The sequence below is a fragment of the Crocodylus siamensis genome, chromosome 6 (assembly GCF_052110815.1).
Source record: "Crocodylus siamensis isolate JL-2025a chromosome 6, ASM5211081v1, whole genome shotgun sequence".
NCBI classification, from domain to species: Eukaryota; Metazoa; Chordata; order Crocodylia; family Crocodylidae; genus Crocodylus; species Crocodylus siamensis.
The window spans coordinates 48,086,633-48,105,474 of record NC_143400.1 but is presented as its reverse complement, the minus strand read 5'-3'; the positions used below and the strand labels follow the sequence as shown (position 1 = coordinate 48,105,474).

Genomic DNA, 18,842 nt, shown 5'->3' with positions numbered 1-18,842 from the left:
TTAAAATGCTAGCTTTCCTCCAGGGAGCTTTTCTCCATTGGACTCCTGGATTAGCTCTTATATCAGGAGAGCACGCAGGATGATATTTTTTAAGCCACTTACATGATGCAGTCAAGCCAGCGTGGTATCAAAATGTCATTATCTGAAAAGACTAAGCCTAACTTTGATAACACTCCTTTAGACCATATTACAGTTTCCCTTAGTCCTGCATATGCATCAAGACCCACCATTTCAGAAGCTTAAGGTTTTGGACTTGAAACCATCAATTAATGTGTGTGGGAATCAGAAACTTCAACTTCTTAGACAGATTTCAAAAACTCACCTTTGCCTGCTGGTGTGCAGGTGTGGGTAAGGGACAGAACTGGGCACCATTCTTTTTTTCCACCACCCCCCTTTTCAGTTTAAAAAAAAAATCAAAATCAGCAGTATCTAAATACTTCACAAAATCACAGCTCTACTTGTTACAGAAATGATACTTTAACATTCTGAACATTTTCATTTTGATATGTTTAAAACAAGACATTTTTATCTGAGATTTTTTTTTTTTGTTTGGGACTTTCCTGCAGTTATATATGATTAAAAACATGTCAATTAATGCCCCCCCCCAAACCCATACCTGTTTACAAACAATGTTGGTTTATATAGATTGGGATTTTCAAGAATGTCCATGGGAACAGGGTCCTTAACCCCTTTCAGTACCCTTTTCAAATTTGAGGCTACACTTGCAGTAGCAACTCTTCATGATTTGATCATCTTCGGCAGAATTTTATTTACCCTTGTTCAGCCAAATAGTGGGTAAATAGCAATTATTGCACTCATGCCAGTTATTTTACCCCTTTCAGTATTGGATATGTATGCATACACCAATAAACTGAGCACGCACAGTGGGGTGCACGTTGTCTGAGTACACATGTGGTTACATATGTGTGTCCGTTTGGGGCACTTGGCTCAGAAAACAGGAATCCCCCCCTTCCCCCCCCAATCCAGGGAAACTTGACATCTCCCTGAATACTCATGCCACAGCAGGTCAGGTAATATAAAGCAGCCCTAAAGTGCTTTTTTTGGAGCAGGACCCCAGATCAGCAAGGAGTTGGAGTAATAGGCAAAAGTATAAAGTAAGGGGGGCTGTGGTATAGTGAGATGGACACTGTCCTAAAGAACGGAGGAGGGGCTGGGTCCTACCCTGGATGTTTGTTCCTAGCAGGGCAGCAACTTCCCTGCTACAGTGTTCTCCATCCATTTTATCCGATTGCTTTTAAATGCAAGGGGGTGATGACTGCTTCAAAAGGATCCATGCTAATGCCAGACCTGTGACTTGGGGGTTAGCGTGCTGTGCTAGCAAGTCGGAGAGATGCAGGCTCAAATATACATTGGGTAAAGGGAGCTCGGAATCTGGATCTCCTATCGGTTGCCAGCCAGTCCACTCGTGAGGCTAATACATGGGAGTGTCCTTCTCCTTCCTTGAACCTTTTTTCTATATAAATGCTTAGGTACATAGCCTACTGTGTAGGCTCAGCATGTGTGCACATATTGTTGTATGTCTACATCCCAGGGGTAACAAAATCACAACCTGCAATTGCCAAAAATAACACATGTGATTAGAAAACTGCCTACATTCTTTTTGGACCTGGCTTTTAAGGCTTTAAATCATGGAGGCTTTCCTGGGAAATTTAGTCGAGTTCTTAGATTCTCAGAGGAAGCTTGGGAATGAAAGTGCGTATATGCAAGTGGATTTCAGTGGGATTCAGGAGGTTAATGACAAGAGAGAGGTTAATGGATAATTCAGTAAATTCTCTATTCCGCAAATGTCTCTCAAGGATTTACATGCACAAATATTGTGTTTTAGAGCTGCAGATTCAGCAGGACCCAAGTTTCTGGTTCCTTTAAGTTATATTACAATGTCAGCCATAATTCTTTATCATTCAACACCGTTTTACCTTGAGTCTCTAATGTACCAAGTTAATATTTTTGGAAAAAATCCCTTTGCTGAACAAAGTCTTTTTTAAGGCTGCTTTGACCTCCTTGTTCCTCAGACAATAAATAATAGGGTTGAAGAGTGGTACAATCACAGCATACAAGACGGCAATCAGCTTGTTTGAATTGAGGGAGGAGATGGCTTTAGGCCTGGCATATATGAAAATGCTCGCAGCGTAGAAGATGATAACCACTGTGAGGTGGGAGGCACAGGTGGAGAAAGCTTTCTGGCGGCCCTGGGCTGAGGGAATGTGTACGATAGTGGAAATGATGTAAATGTAGGAGAGGATGGTGATGCAGAGTGGGATCAGCAAGATGAATAAGGCCAGGATGAAGTCCGTCAGCTCAGCCAGGGACATGTCAGTGCAGGCTAAGTTCAAGAGGGGAGACACATCACAGAAAAAATGGTTGATAATATTGGGCCCACAGTACGTCAGTTGAGAGATGAGGAACACCTTCCACATGGAGATGAAGAAACCACTGATCCAGGACCCAGCTGCGAGGCGAATACAAAGAGCTCGGCTCATGATTGCTGGGTAGCGCAGCGGATTGCAGATAGCTACATAGCGGTCGTAGGCCATGACAGCCAAGAGGACGCACTCAGTACAGCCCAAGGCGAGGAAGAAGTAGAGCTGCATCATGCAGCCCACAAAGGAGATGTGCTTGTTCTCCATTAGGAAGTTCAGCATGGTCTTTGGGAGAGTGACTGTGATGTACCAGATCTCCAGGAAGGACAGGTTGCTCAGGAAAAAGTACATGGGGGTATGAAGGTGACGGTTTATGTGAACCGTTAGAATGATGACTGTGTTCTCTGTCACCACAAGCATATAGGTGATGAGAAATACTGAGAAAAGCAACACCTGAATTTCCAGAGTGGAGGGAAATCCCAGGAGGATGAATTCACTGACACCTTGATTGCTTTGATTTGTCCTCTCCATACCAGATAACTGAATAACGATAACAAAAAGAAAGAGTTGCATTGACCATTTCTCTTTCTGTAATGCAGGCATCATTTGTGGTGTTTTCAGAGGTGCTGTAGAAAATAAGGTGACCAACTCGCATTAATTTTAATGTATAGTGCTCTTGCTTTTGCCACTACTTACTGCTGCTGCTCACTACATCACCCATTATTGTTACCACTATTACTACTTAGTCTGGAACAGATGGTTATCTGGATTTATGAATAATTATTCACAGCAGCTTAAGCAAACCAGGTAACCCATTTCCACCAACTGTTTTCTATTTTATATTACCAAGACTAATACAAATTCAACCTGGTTAAACTTAAGTTGACAGTACAGTTTTCCATCTATTCTATTTCATGCTGTTCCTGCTTTGAATGCATCAAACTATTGTAAATGTTTTTTTGTTCTGATGAAAAAACATTAGAATAAAATTTGTTAGAACAGAGTACAATAGGACACGCACAGAAAACAAATTGAAATGAGACGAGCATGAAACAAAATGCAGCATCTCACTTTCAAATCATTTTTGAATTGGGCACATGATCAAGTTCCCATAAAGGGGGGTGTGTATGTGGGGGGGTGGATGGGGGGGGCTTAGCCATCAGTACAAGGGTAAACTGTGGCATATTCGCTTTCATTTACCCCTCTGAAACGGGTAATGTACCACATGTTGGCTTTCAAGCATGTATCTAGGCGATTATAGTGGAACAGCTGACTCCTATCCTCCATTACTTAGAAATCACTTGTTTGTATGCCCATGCCTCTGGAAATTTCTCTGTTAAAAATAATAATTGAAATCAATATATTTCTACACATGATTTTGTTCATAAAAAAGCATTATAAAACAGGTACCCAGATAAGACCTGCCTCCTGCTTCCAAAAGTGTCCAGTAGTGTAAGTAGGGGTGGGTACTGACTCGAGACTTGGAGGCCAGCATAGAAATTTCATAACATTAGGGCTGGAAGGGACCTTGGAAGATCGAGTCACTGCCCTCTTGCTTGCTACCACTTTCCAAAGCACAGCCACCACTACTGCTATCCTAGCTGCTGCTGCTGCCCAAGTCCCAAAAGCGCTTGTTATGCCTCTAAGAACCAATCCAGATTTAATCCACTGATGCCAAACTTTGTGCTAAATATGCAAATCCTTCAAAGCATAACATGAATAGAAAAACTTAGAGTGATTCTGGTTTTCCTGCACTTCAGCTGAGATCAGAAATGTATGCAGCTGACTGATACAGTATTTCTTGTGTACAAGCCTGGTATGTTACTCATTATATTAGCTTAAGCATATCTGCAAGTGTTATATACTTGGTCATCAGCTTTAAGAGATGGATTATTTAAATAAGAAAGGAGATTAAGGATTGTTATGATTGGTAATGATAAACTAGGCTGAGATTTTTTCAAGGGAGGCTAAAGAAATTAGGAACTCACCTTGCTGATTTCTACAGATGTCATTGATCCCATGTATTATGCAGACTGGGTGAACTGGGAAAGTTTATTCTCTTCTCTGTACCTCAGTTTCCCTGTGCATAAAATGTGAATAATGATGCAGACCCCTGTAACCTTTGATTTTTGTTCTGATAAAAAGAACTGTGGAAAATCTTGCTGCTGCTGTTTATTTCTTTGCCTATTACCAGAACAAAAGAGTTTAATGGAATTGAAGGATAGCAAGTTTCAGACTGGCAGATTACATAACTTGCTGATACAGCATACAGTATTAACCAGACTCTGACTGCTGACTCTCATAAGATCAATTTTTCACAAATTATAGTATTACTTTGTTAATTCTATAGTCAGTTTTTACACCAGAAGGATAACAATTAACATGGGACATAAACTCTTAGAGCAAAGTCTCAAACAAGTAAAACTGTCATGGATCGCACTGAAGCTATGAAATCTCTGCTTCAGGGTTCCTGCTTTTAGGAAAACTTCTCCTTTGGACTGGTGATTTAGTTAGTTTGTCATCACAGTTTTTCCCTGTGCTTTTAAGCAGAGAGAAGTTGAGTTAGTTTCTCATCCCAAAGTATTGACAGGATTAAAAAAAAAAAGGTTTGGCTGTGTATGTGGAAAGTAACGAGAGAGGTTGGTTTGCTTTATAGGAATTTGGCATCCAAATCCATTAGACACATTAGAAAACAATATAAAGGGTGGGGGACTTAAAATTGAAAAAGGCAAAACATTTTTACATCATGTATAGTTAGCCTGTGAGATTCAGGGCCACAAGGTTTCACTATCCAAGTGAAATACTGGATGCTTATATAAAGAATTGGACTATTCAGAATTACAGGGATATCTGTTTTGGATCACAAGCCCACCCATTAACTGAGGGGGGATAGGAATGAACTTTGCCTGGGGGTCAAGTATTCCATAACGTCCTAATGAAGAAATCAAGTGCAAGAAATTCTACATTGTCTTCTCAAATAGCTGTGATAAAGAGCAGTAAAGAAGTTACTTACATTGTCAAGTTAGCAGCACCTCTGAAGTGACTGTCTCATGGGTTGCACTCATTTAACCCAGATAAAAATAATATATCAGCTTTCGCTTGGATGGGAGAAAATACAAGTGCAAAAACAAATAGGACACTTAATTCATTCAGAGGGAAATGTCCTTCATCTTCAGGCTGGCTTGCTCAAATTGCTATGACTTCCCTAACTGTAACCCTATCCTTAACTTTGGATCTGAGAGTTTCTTCTCCTACACTGACTTGTTTAGACAACACCTATGAACAATTTATGCTTTATAGCTTTCCCCCTGCTCCAGCCTGGTGGGTGATGTCAACTGACTGTCATATTCATAGCGCTTAGATTATCCTGCAGTCAGTGTCTTAACAGGGAAGGTGATTAACCAATTGCGAAACACTACGGAGGGAAGTGAGGAATAGTCTATCTCTTGATAACTTAAAATCAACACTAAATGACTTGCTGGAAAATACTGTATTATTGAGATTGTTGCATTAATAATTTAGTTAACTTGCTTGATCTCTGTAACATGGGAATTCTGAACAGATCACTTCTTAGTTGGTAGGGTTGGAAGGGACCTGAGCAGATCATTAAGTCCAACCCTCTGCCATAGGCAGGAAAGAAGGAAAGCTGGGGGTAAAACGACCCCAGCCAGGTGATTATCTAGCCTCCTTTTGAAGACCCCCAGGGTAGGAGCGAGCACTACTTCCCTTGGAAGTTGGTTCCAGCTCCTAGCTGCCCTGACTATGAAGTAGTGCCTCCTGATGTCTAGTCTGAATCCACTCTCAGTCAACTTATGGCCGTTGTTCCTTGTTATTCCTGGTAGTACGCGGGGGAACAGGGACTCTCCCATAGCCTGCTAGTCCCCCTTGGCCAGTTTGTAGATGGCTACCAGATCCCCCCTCAGCCTTCTCTTGTGGAGGCTGGACAGGTTCAGGTCCCGTAGCCTCCGCTCATAGGGCCTGCCCTGCTGCCCCCGATCATGCGAGTGGCCCTCCTCTGGACCCTCTCAATGCTGTCTACAACCCTCCTGAAGTGCGGTGCCCAGAACTGGATGCAGTACTCCAGCTGCGGCCTGACCAATGTTGCATAGAGGGGGAGGATCACCTACTTGGACCTACTCGAGATGCATCTATGAATGCATGACAAGGTACTGTTGGTCTTACTGACTGCATCCCCACACTTCCGGCCCATGTTCATTTGGAATCAGTAGTGACTCCAAGATCCTTTTCTGCCTTTGACTAGAAGGGAGTTCCCCAGCCTGTAGGTATGCTGCTGGTTCTTCCTCCCCAGGTGCAGCACCTTGCACTTGCCAGTATTGAAACCCATCCTGTTCTCATCCACCCTCCCCGTAACCTGTCCAGATCTAGTTGCAGCCTGTCCCTCTCCTCCAGTATGCCCACTTCTCCCCACATCTTGGTGTCATCTGCGAATTTGAACAAGGTGCTTTTCACCCCCTCATCCAAGTTGCTGATGAAGAGATTGAACATTGTGAACCTGAGGACTGAGCCCTGGGGGACCCCACTGCCCACATCCCTCCAGGTAAAAATGACCCATCCACTACTACTCTCTGGGTGTGGCCCTCCAGCCAATTTGTGATCCATCTGATTGTAGGCATCAGTGCCACAGTTGCCTAATTTCTTAATGAGAATGGGGTGAGAGACAGTGTCGAAGGCCTTCCTAAAGTCCAGAAAGACTATGTCCACCACGACACCTGTGTCCAAGGATTTTGTGACCTGGTCACAGAAGGCTACCAGGTTGGTCTGACAGGACCTGCCTTGAATGAACCTATGTTTGTTGTCCCTAAGCATGATTCCACCCTGCTGGTCCCTCACATATGTTTCTGTATAATTTTCTAAAAGAGCTTCACCAGGACTGAGGTAAGACTAACAGGCTTGTAGTTTCCTGGGTCCTCCTTCCTCCCTTTTTTGAAAATGGGGAGCACATTGGCCCTTTTCCAGTCCTCCAGTACCTTGCCAGAGCACCATGAGTGCTTGTAAAGCTGTGCCAGGGATCCTGCAGTTACTAATGCCCTCAGCACGCTGGGGTGGAGATGGTCAGGACCTGCTGATCTGAACATGTCTATACCCACCAGAAGTTCCCTGACTAAGTCCTCACTGATTCTGGGCCTGGCAGTGCCTCCCCTGGGTCTGTTGGGGATCCCAGTGGGGGGGTAAGGGGGGTGGGGTTGCCCCAGTCCCTGCTCAAAAAGATGGAGGCAAAGAAATTGTTAAAGAGGTTAGCTTTGTCATCTGGTATGACTACCAGATTTCCTAGCGTATACTGCAGAGGCCCTACATTACCCAGTATCTTCTTTTTACCCCCTATGTATTTAAAAAAGGACTTCTTGTTATCCTTGATCTGGGATGCTAGTCCCAGTTCCATCTCTGCCCTAGCCTTCCTAACAGCCCCCCTGCAGTCCTGAACAATGGAGGTATAATCCTCCCTGGTGACGGTCCCTCCTTTCCATTGGGTATACGCCTCCTTTTTGGCTTTGAGATATTCCTGGATGCTTTTGGTGAGCCATGGGGGCTTTTGAGCACTCTTGCCCCCTTTGATCCACATTGGGTCTTGCCCCCTTTGATCCACATTGGGATTGTCACCCTTTGGGCTTGGAGGATCGTCTGCTGTTAACTTGCTGGAGGCCTTCAACACCTTGTGCTGGATGGTGAATTCCAGTAGGTGATGATCGCTATTGTCCAGGTGGTTGAGAACCCACAGTCCACTCACCAGCTTGTCTCCCATGGCCAGGACCAGGTCCAACAAGACACTTCCTCTGGTGGGATTGTGCACCTCCTGGGTTAGATGGAGGTCCTGTAACTTGGCTAGGAACCTACGTGAGCAGTTAGACCTGGCTGACTGTTCTTCCCAGCAGATGCCCAGGTAGTTTAGGTCACCCATGATGACCATGTCCCTTGACCTAACTGCCTCAGTGAGCTGACCTGAGAATTCCTGGTCCAGCTCTTCCCCCTGGTTGGGTGGCCTGTAGTAAACCCCTACCATTAAGTCCCTTTTCCCTGACCCCCTTGTATATGGACCCAGAACACTTCAGCCCCTCCTCTGACCCAGTGCTGTTTGTTGAGGACATGTGTTGGTTTTTGACATAAAGCACCACGCCCCCATCTTCCGTCCCTGTTCTATCTCTCCTGTACAGCCTATAGCCCTTGATGTTTACTGCCCAGTCATGCGTTGGATCCCATCAAGTTTCAGTGAGCCCCACTATGTCTGGGTTAGTGTTTGCTTGTAGCATGGAGAACAAGCTTTAGCATAGAGGCATTTAAGGCCTCCTGGAGGTGTATGCACTACACCCCTAATCCCAGGACTATCTGGGCCCCTCTGTCTTACCTGGGTATTTCTTGTGCTCGTTGCCTGTCTTGGCTGGGCTGTGCTTGTGGGTGGCTCTAGGTTTGGTGTTCTGTGGCTCCCTCTGTCCTCATCTCCCCCCTCCCCTGATGAGCCTAGTGTAAAGCCTGCTGGAGGAGATAGGCCAACTTCTTCTAGCCTCAAAGTCTTTGGATCACCCTATGGATATATCCTGTTTCACCTTTATCTCCCCATGTAGCAGCCAAGAGGAAAGATTTAAGAGTGAGTATGGCTTAGTAAGATGAATGCTGCACTGGAAGAAAGATGGATCTGAGTTCTGGCCCCTACACCAAATGCCTTTTCTGGACAATATGTATTTAATTATTCTAAGCAAAATGAAATGGCTTCAACAGAAGGGGACATGGAACGCATTATAGATTGCTTTTTAGAGGTTCAGGAACGTACATGAATTGTCCTTTGGGAGATGAAGGAATTTGACCAAGGTCTTCTACATCCTGGGTATTATTTGGATAAAAGAGGCACTTTTATCCACCTTGTTTTTCAGGGCACCTAGAGTCCCTGAGAAACTGGGAATGCAAAAGCTAATAAAATATTGGACCTCATTAAGAACAGAATTGGAAGCAAAACAGAAAATATCACTATGCCGTTATACAAATGTATGGCTCTCACACATCTTGAATACTGTGTGGAGTTTTGGTCTTTGCGTCTCAATACAGATGTACTGTATTTACCCAAATTCATAAATGGAAAATGTCTAATTATTGGAGGACTGCCTTAAATTCATCCTCCTTTAAACCATGAAGGGTGTACACAAAATGAATAAGGAACTGTTATTGCCAGGTCCTAGAACAGTAGCCCTATGGGGAACCCACTGAAATTAGCAGGAGACAGTTTTAAAACTAAGAACAAAAAGTTACAGTTAACTTGTGGCACTCATTGCTACAGGAGGTTGTAGAGGCAGAGAGCATAACCAGGTTCCAAAAGGGACTAGGCAAATTAATGGATTAATACCTATTAAAGAGAGCAATCAGGGTGCATCTCTAAACCAACAATGGTGGGTTCCTGGAAGGGTATGACAGCAGATATATGGTCTCATATGGTTCGTATAGTCTCCCTGTAAAGGGGTCTGTGGAAGGGCTGCAGCCTTGTGCACTTAAGGTAAAGATCTCCCTCTGCAGAAGAGGTAGGTGTCAGGGGAGCTGGTGGAATGTGCCAAACATGCTTTGGAGGGAGCTCTGTGCAGGAGCCACCAATGTAAGTCCTTGGTGGCTTATGGGATTGTTAGAATATAGGCTGGTTCATCAAGATCCCTCAGCCTTGCCAAAGATGTCCTACTACTTGATGACTGGATGGAAACAAGAGGGTGGGATGGTGGAGTATGTGGAGCATAATATGTAGACATGGCAGTGGTGGACTGTTGGGAGATATCAAACTGGCCCACTGCCAATCTTGCTGTGGTGTTGTAGTTGGGCATGCCCTTGTTACCAGATTTGCCCGTTACTTTGGGGTGTGCTCATTTATTAGGGCTAGGGTCTTGGTAATCCTATCAATGTGCTGCTTGTGTTACTTGTGTTTCTGTATGGAGCTGTATCTCTCCGTTCTGCAAGCCCTCACCCCCCAATGGAGCTATCTTGCAGGACTCAGTTCAGTGGGGCTGGGTTCCTCCAGTCCCCAAATCAGTCATACACACAAACACACGCAGATTAACGTGACACGCCTGACCTGGCTGGGTTGATCAGCATGGACAGGCTGACACCCTCATAGGCCAAGAATCAGTTCATCAGAGCAACAATAAAATGTAGTCAGACACAAGCACACAGGTAAACAGAACGCCTCTGAATCCGGGTGGGTGTCCAGATGACACCCTCATGGGCCAGCATTCAGTTCATTAGGGCACGTCTGAGCCCAACTGGGTCAATCAGCCTGTACAAGCTGATCCCCTTATGTGTTTCAAACTCAGCACATCCCAATCTTTTAGTCTCTTGGTGAGCAGACCCCACAGTTTTTCTAGGCTTCACAGGGATCTTTAGCTTAGGTAAGAGGGGCGTTGCTGCAGAGCAAGTGGGGAAAGAGAAGTAAAGAAGGCAAAATATACCCAGTTACCACTAGTTTGACTATAAAAGTTATTTATTATTGACACTAGTAGTGATAGACATGCAAAGGAAAAACAAACACAAATAGTCACAGTATACCCTGGTTTCACTAAGTATTTGGGGAAACTTAGCTCAAGCTTAACTAATACAGTTCAAGTTCAGAAATCTATGCTTAGAGAGAGAGCTGGGATCTCACCAGTCCAAGGTACTAGGGCTGCAAAACTGACAGGTCAAAGTTCTCAGCACAATCCTTGAAGGGAGATGATCTTCCTCCTGCAGCCTCTCCAGAAGAAAGCGGGTGGTGTCAGCACACACACTGCTGCTTCTTTTACAGATTTTTATACCCGCAGTTCAGCATTTTTCAAGCATTCTCACTAGTGTAAATTAAATTGTCCTCTTTATTGACAAGGGGTTATCTGGGTCGAACATCTTAGGAACTTGATTGATACTCAGGAAACACCTACTTGGAGCCAGCTTGACATTCCTATGGATAGCAGATATACTTGATGGGATATCTCCTGGTGTCTTCAGAAACAATAGATTGCAGCATCAGGGTTTTTGGATTTTTACTTGCTGTGAACAAGCCTCAGCTTAGCATGACTTTCCCAGATCTTATTATAGTCTTTTAACAGACTTAAGGCAATTATTAGAGTGTTCATAACCTGTTGTGGAGAGGACTTCCACCAGTCGTCTCGGGAAAAGTATGACAACACTTGTGGTCAGGGCTCCAACGAGCTGGACGCTGTGATGAACCCTGTACCATTATTCAAATGTTGCCCATACCCCCTCTGACTCGGTCTATTGCCTCAGCATTCCCTAACCTGGCAACCGAGTTGTAGCCGATTAAGTTTACATAGGCCTCCCATAGTGGGACCAGGGAATGTACAGCCTGAGATGCCTAATAAAATAAACTTACTTTTGCTTAGAGGTGTGGGGGGGGGGAAGGAAAAGTCTTTTGTAAATCCAGATTAGAACTGGTCTGATAAATGCTGAGCTGGGTGTGGGGGTTGATTAGCATTTGGAACACGGCTTCCCATCATGCAGTTCTTCCCTGCTTTGCTGATCCCAGAATTCACTGCAGTCTGCTTCAGGTTTTCTGTTCTCCATCTTTCATGTAAATGAGTGGTCATCTGTTCCTATCTCAGATGCAAATGAGACCTAGGGCAGTTATTGCACTTTTGTCACCCTTATCTGGAGGGTTTTAGGTGTGTCTCTCACTGCATCTTAATCAGTTTCTGTTTAGGTGGGGGGGGCGATTCTTTGTGAGTCGGACAGTCTGTGTCCTGTGTCAGGGGTCCCCAAGAACATGGAGCTGACAGGTAACACCCTACCCTTAAGGCAGGGGTCCACAACAAGTTCTGGAAGGCTGAGGGGGATGGGTGGGTGGGGACAGCCTTTGTGTAGGACCCCTTAGATGTAGGCAAGCACAGTGGATGACATGGTGGCTTTAATCTCTTGGAGTAAGCTGCAGGGTGTACTCAATATGGGCCGCTCCATGCACTGAGCCAGTGCAGAAGGATCTGCTCACCCTTACCTTGAATAAGAGAGGCTTCCTCTGTCTGATGGCCCAAACTGCATCTGGGCCTTCCATTTAGTTGGGGTGGCTCTAGGTTGGGCTGTGGATGGTTTAGCTCTTGGGGGAGGGATTGATAGGGAGCTAGGGAGAGGTGGCTGGTGGTGGGGTTGTGGGCGCAGAGTCCACCCTCCTTTTTCTTCCTTCTCTGCCCTCTTCGCTGGGGAGCTTCCCTGTAGCACATGGTTCATAAATTTGTGGTGAGGCTGGGTGCTGGTGGCATTTGCATACTTCCCTTGGGCAGGGCATGCCACAACTCCTTTTGCTGGCTCTTGGGGTACTGTTGGTAGAGATGACCCAGTGTTTCTTTGAGGGACCCCTGGAAGGAACCATGAAGGACCCTTCCACTTCTTCCCTGGTCCCTGCTGCCAGCTAGTTGGTGACCTGGAAGCCCTCCCAAGGCCTTGCCATGGGAGCCTGGGTGGGGTATTGTGGGGACTAGGAGCCCTGGGCTCCCTGCGGTGTGTGGGGAAAAGAAGGGTGGTTTGCTGGAACAGTGGTCCTTGGTGCTTTCTTGGGGTGCATGGTGTGCATGCAGCAGGGTGGTGTGTGTGGAGAGGGAGGACCAGGTGGGAGGGGACTGAGGGATATTCAGTTACACTAAAGCAGGCCTTGGACTTCTCCAAGGGAAACCCTTTCATCCTAGAATCCTATAGATATACAGTCCTATTCCTGTTTTAAGTACCTGTGAAGTGTCTGAGTTGATACTTTTTTGCTTGGGACCACTGGGGCTAACTCAAATTAATTGCCATTCAAAGTGCATACGTAAATGGCTTTCCCACATCTGTTTTGATGCAAGTCAAAGCCAGAGATGTTGGATTTGGGCCCCCTACTACAGAAAAAGATGTGGACAAATTGGAGAGTCCAGTGTAGGCCAACAAAAATGGTTATGGTCCTGGGGCATATGACCTGTGTGGAGAGACTGACGGAGCTGGGCTTATTTAGTTTGAAGATTAGAAGACAGGGGATTTAATAGGAGCCTTCAGCTACCTGAAGGGGGGTTCAAAAGAGGATGCAGCTAAACTGTTCTCAGTGGTGGCAGATGACAGAACAAGGTGCAAAGGGCTCAAGTTGCAGCAAGGGAAGTGTGGGTTAGATACTAGGAAAAACTTTCTCACAAGAAGAGTAGTAAAGCATTGGAACGGGTTACCCAGAGAGGTCGTGGACTCTCCATCCTTGGAGGTTTTTAAGACTTGACTAGATAAAGCCTTGCCTGGGATGATCTACTTGGGGCTGGTCCTGCTTTGAGCAGGGAGTTGGACTAGATGTGACCTCCTGACATCCCTTCCAACCCTCATTTTCTATGATGAACCCAGTCTGTTTTTATAGACAAAGACCCACAGGGAAGGGGAGGTGCGCTGCTGATTTACTTGGCCATAACACACACATGGGGCAGGTGACAAGTGAAACACAGGACTTGTCACAGAGGGTGAACACAAGGCATTGCTGCAGCAGCTGTTAGTGGTGGTATTTCTGGGGTCTTCTCAGGCTGGGAGTAGCCATGGCAGCAGTGGAGGGGTGACCTCCCCCCCACCCCAGGGGATGATGGCATAGGCTTGAGCCCAGGTGGGGAGCAGGAGCCTGCAGCAGCTTGGACCTCCTGCTCCCCTATTCAGCCAGCCAGAAATTCCAGCAAGGGGAAATGGTGGTGCTCCCTGCTGGAGACGGGTTGCAGGGAGACCACTGGGCTGAAGTACTATGGCACTTCTTATGTTGTTAAGGTGGGATGGCTAGTGCAGAGGTAGGTACATTTTCCTCCTCCTTGCTGCCTTTTAAAAGTTAGTCTTGAAGCTAAGATGGAGGTGTGTTACAGAAGCAGATGCATTCTTTTTTTTCCCCCAGGGACTCCAGCTAGGCTCCCTGAGATGCCCAAGTTTCCTTAAATGTGCAGTAGGTAGAGTAAGATCTGGCTTCTCTTCCTTTTTCTTGGCATATTAGGACTAGACTAGGCTTTAAGGAAATACTGTAGAACTCACTGTTGTTCTGGTTGTCCCAACTCTGAGGTGCCCTTTAGTTTGTCACAGTCCAGTACATATTAGATATCACCATTTAAAAAAAAGTCCAAGTGGCTTTCACATTTGTTCCCTTATCCAAATAGAGGCAAAAAGCTGCATTAGCTCCCATACTTCCCCCTCTTCCTGTCCAGCTCACCAGCTTGGGCAAGTAAACATAAAGTGCAAGCATAATTTACTTAAATGAAAAGCTCCTCAATTACATGGCAGCAGTAGCAGGTTGTGTTTTTATTTTTGGACTGGCAACTAGAGCAGGAAACAGCATGCATTTTGCTTGCATATTATAGTAAGCGTTATTACCATTTTTTGTTTCTTTTGTAATGGACACTGTACTTTTCATAGGAGGAGTGACAGATGCATATTTTTTAAGTTGAAAAGCAAAGCCTTATTTATTGATACAATACAATAGCATCAACAGACCAGAACCAAGGTCAGGGCTTCATATACAGACATATAGTAAAAGATAGTCACTGCTCCGGAAAGTTCACAATTGGATGAGATGAGCACACACAAAAGGAGAGAGTCCAGATTTTGAGAAGGATTACGGAAGGAGCGGGGAGGGACAGAGTAATAAGACCTGATTTCAGACACTGCTGTATCAGCCTGACCCACTTGCACAAAGCCCCTTCCCCAGAAGCTTTAACAAAGTTCTCCAGTGCTGCTTCTGCTAAAAAGGGTCTTCTTCAAGGCATCCTTGACTTCTGTATTCCTGAGGCAGTAGATGAGGGGGTTCAGGAGAGGCACTACCACAGTGTACAGCACAGATACCAACTTGTTGGAGGTGTAGGTGTACATGAGTTTGGGCCTGGCATAAGTGAAGAGAGTGGTGGAGTAGAACAGTACCACCACAGCCAGATGAGAGCTGCAGGTGGAGAAGGCCTTTTGCCTGCCCTGGGAGGAGGGAATCCTCAGCACGGTGGTTAGGATGCAGATATATGAGGTGATCACAATGCACAGAGGCACCATGATGACCATCAGGGCTAATAAAAAGTCCACTAGCTCAGCCAAAGAGGAGTCTGTGCATGAGACATTCAGGAGTGGAGAAATGTCACAGAAGTAATGGTTGATCGCATTTGTGCTGCAGTACTTAAGGTGGGCTATGAAACTAAGTTTGATGGTGGAAGTTACCAAACCGCACAGCCAGCAGCCGGCAGCCAGCTGAGCACAGTACCCATTGGTCATAATTGCTGGGTAATGTAGTGGGTTGCATATGGCTAAGTAGCGGTCATAGGCCATAACAGCCAAGAGAATATACTCCGTGCACACAAAGGTTACAAAGAAATACAGCTGTGTCATGCATCCTTGGAAGGAGATGTGCTTGTCCTGGGTCAGGAAATCTATCAGCATCTTGGGCACAATGACTGTCACATACCAGATCTCCAGGAAGGACAAGTTGCCCAGGAAGAAATACATGGGTTTCTGCAGCTGGTGACTGGCACGGATGACAAGGATGATGATGGCATTTTCCATTAGGGTAAGTGAGTAGGCCAGGAAAAATATGGAGAAGAGGACTATTTGCATCTTGGTGGAGGTAGAGAATCCCAGGAGAACAAAATAGCTGATGCTGGATTGGTTTCCCTTATCCATTCCTTATGGACAGTAACTTCCTTTTCCACCTGCAGAGAATGTAATAATGATGAAATCTTTTCTTTCTACTATAAATCCATTATGATTCGTTGCCTGAATTAAAATAGCACAGAGGACCAAACAAAGACAAAAGAGGCCCATGCAGCTAGATTCTGTACAGACAGTGTGAGAAGAAAGGCCAAATGTCAAAGAGGGTGTTTTTTGTTGTTTTTTTTTTTTTTTGCGGGGGGGGGGGGGATTGTTTTTCCTAAATCTGAGTACACAAGAGAGACGCAGAGCATAGTTTTTCAGGTCAGGGCTTATGGCCTTGGTCCATATTGGTACAGTGCATAGTTTGTACAGTAAGAAATATGTTTACAATTCTTTTGAGGCAGAAGAAGGAATTCAACCCTCGTCTCTTACATACAAGTTACCCTTTCTGGCTCAGTTGCCCATTTTCTAAAATGAGCATACCAATATAATCTCCTTTTATAAAGTCCCAGATTCAGAAAAAGTCAGTGGGTCCTTAACCTACAATATGGGTTCCTGAGCACAACAGCACAGCAATCCTAAAATGCAGTAAAAAAAATAAGGACAATACTGTGGATGATGGTGAAAAAACATGAAAGAAACACAGAAAGGAAACAACTTTGTGAAACAGAGTACCGTGTTTTCAGGGAGTACAACCCACTCAAGTGGAATAGGAACTGGGGTGGAATTTTTAAGTACACCTAAGAGATTTAGTATCACAAATACTGGAGACTAAATTAAGTTCAGGCTATGCTATGATGAGTCCTATCCACCAATTAGATTAAAAGATGAATTTTGTTCAGTTATAGCATGGTCAGACCAGTCATTAGACTTTCTTGGTATTTATGCTAGTGGATCTTAGAACAGATTCTTTCCCAGAAAGAGGTTATTAAAAGCCATGCCTCTTGCAAAATTTATCCTGACAAGTTAACACCGGAAGAATCCGTTCAGTTTGCAGGTTCCTGTTGGCACTACTTCTAATAGAATATTGGATCATACAAAAATAACTAAAGATCCCAGAGAGCAGCTGTCTCTATTCCCTCCTTCCACACACATTTTCCTGCTTTCTCTGTGATATTCTTGTCACTCCCACAAGTCTAATGCATAGAAATTTTAATTCTCACCAATCTTAATTAAGGACATGTATAGAGATGAACATATGTGTGCATGCGCGTGCACAGACGCACACAGGCAATACTTTTCTAAAGATTGTAACTGAGTAAGGCAGTCAGTGTTTAATGGATTTCAATAGATTACAGATGCGCTTTTGAGAATCTCCAATCCATTTATGAAGCAAAAAGATAATTTCATCCCTAAACCATTTTGGTGTTTATCTGTACATTTTATGCATTTCTAAAAGCAAATGTGCAATTCGTCACTCTTACAACATACCCACCCCCACACGCACACGACTTGACCTTGGATATCGTAAGAGCAGAGTGAAATCCAATCCACGTTTATGTACTGTGCCTCAGTAAGATCTGGAATAAGTAACTGGCAGAGAGGATCTGAAGAGCAGAATTTAGTGCTTGCTAAACGACTTACGCAGCTATGCAACCTTATTTATCTTCAGTGTCATATGAGAATTGGTTTCCAAATTAGGTTTGGTTTCCCAAAGGAAGCAGTAAGACAAGCAGTGATATTTCCTCCCCCCTTTCAGATTGTATAGTGAGATCAAGAATGAAAAATAATAAGGGCTTCTGAGGTGAACTAACAAGACAGTAATAGTTCCTTGTATCTATAGCTTTACATTTACAGATATCAAAGCATTTTTGAACTAACCTAATTAAAGAGCTTAGCAATCTACTAGTTAGGTTCTGCAGTGCCTAAATTTTGGATGCTTGTCCCCTAACTGGAATCCAAAGCCAAGAGTTAGCTGCCCAGATTTCCTGTATGTAGATGTAGGTTTTGCTTTTTAGGTCATAACACAAAAGCTGAGCACTAAGTATAGCCTTGTGTAAGTTTGTTTAGAAGGGGTTTAGCTGAATATAAAGGGAAGGAGAAGCATGAAGGGGATGGAGCAGCTGGGAAGTGGGATGGGGAAAAATGGGGGTTAAATGTGAGGTAAGTTTGTGACAAAGGAACTTGTGAGATGGGGGCAAGAAGGTGCTGAAGCAAAAAGTCAATCGGGCCTGAGCAGAGCAAGTCTGTCCAAAAGTGAAGAGAAAATGATTGGGATCCATTAGACTGGGGTGGACAAAATATGGTCCATGGGGGATGCAGCTACAGCTGCACCAGGAGCAGCCCTGTCAGAGCTGTGCATGCTGGCTGGTGCTGGGGCTGTGGGTGGGCATAGGAGGGGGTTGCAGTGGGTGGGGGCTCAGCCCCATGCAGAATGCTGTGGAGGCAGCACAGTTGGCACGGTCACAAGAGAAGCGAGAGAGAGCGAGCGCTGGATAAATTTGCACCCAGAATTCAGAAATTTTGACAATGACCAATGCAAGTATGTGTATGGTTGCACTGGTCATTGTTGAAATTTCTGAATTCTGGGTGCAAGGCTATCCAAGCTTTGGATCCTAGCAATGCTACCAGGGGCTTGTGACCAGTGTTTCTATTTTAACATTCAGGCCAAGCAAGTAAGAGCTGAGGCATTTGGGGGCCCAACTGACTTCTAAGACTTCTTTTACTACTTGAGCCTAGTGTTGCTTGGTGTCTGTAAGACATCTCAGTATAAATGCAGCATGCCTTTGGTATCCTTCTGGCTCGGCTTGATTGAGTACTAAATGCCTCTGCTGTGAGTACCATGGGGTAGTTTACTGAGTACTGTGCCTAAACAGGTGGTGATGCCACTAGCTCTTTCATTGTATTGAATTCCCTTTGTTGTGCATTTCCGCAGACTTGCATATT

At 44.8% G+C, this 18,842-nt stretch overlaps 2 protein-coding genes across 2 annotated transcripts; both read right to left on the bottom strand.

The window, feature by feature from the left end:
* Nucleotides 1-1,946: 1,946 nt before the first annotated feature.
* Nucleotides 1,947-2,912, bottom strand: LOC149862715 (olfactory receptor 6A2-like). The gene has a single exon (XM_090054073.1). It carries the CDS (start codon nucleotides 2,910-2,912, stop codon nucleotides 1,947-1,949), a length of 966 nt encoding a protein of 321 aa, XP_089910199.1.
* A 12,126-nt stretch (nucleotides 2,913-15,038) lies between these two features.
* Nucleotides 15,039-15,986, bottom strand: LOC149862714 (olfactory receptor 6Y1-like). Its single transcript, XM_090054072.1, has one exon. The coding sequence runs from the start codon at nucleotides 15,984-15,986 to the stop codon at nucleotides 15,039-15,041; it is 948 nt and encodes a 315-aa protein (XP_089910198.1).
* Nucleotides 15,987-18,842: the final 2,856 nt, after the last annotated feature.

Coding starts and splice junctions, on each gene's coding strand:
- LOC149862714 (XM_090054072.1), bottom strand. CDS start 15,986: ATGGATAAGGGAAACCAATCCAGCATCAGCTATTTTGTTCTCCTGGGA.
- LOC149862715 (XM_090054073.1), bottom strand. CDS start 2,912: ATGGAGAGGACAAATCAAAGCAATCAAGGTGTCAGTGAATTCATCCTC.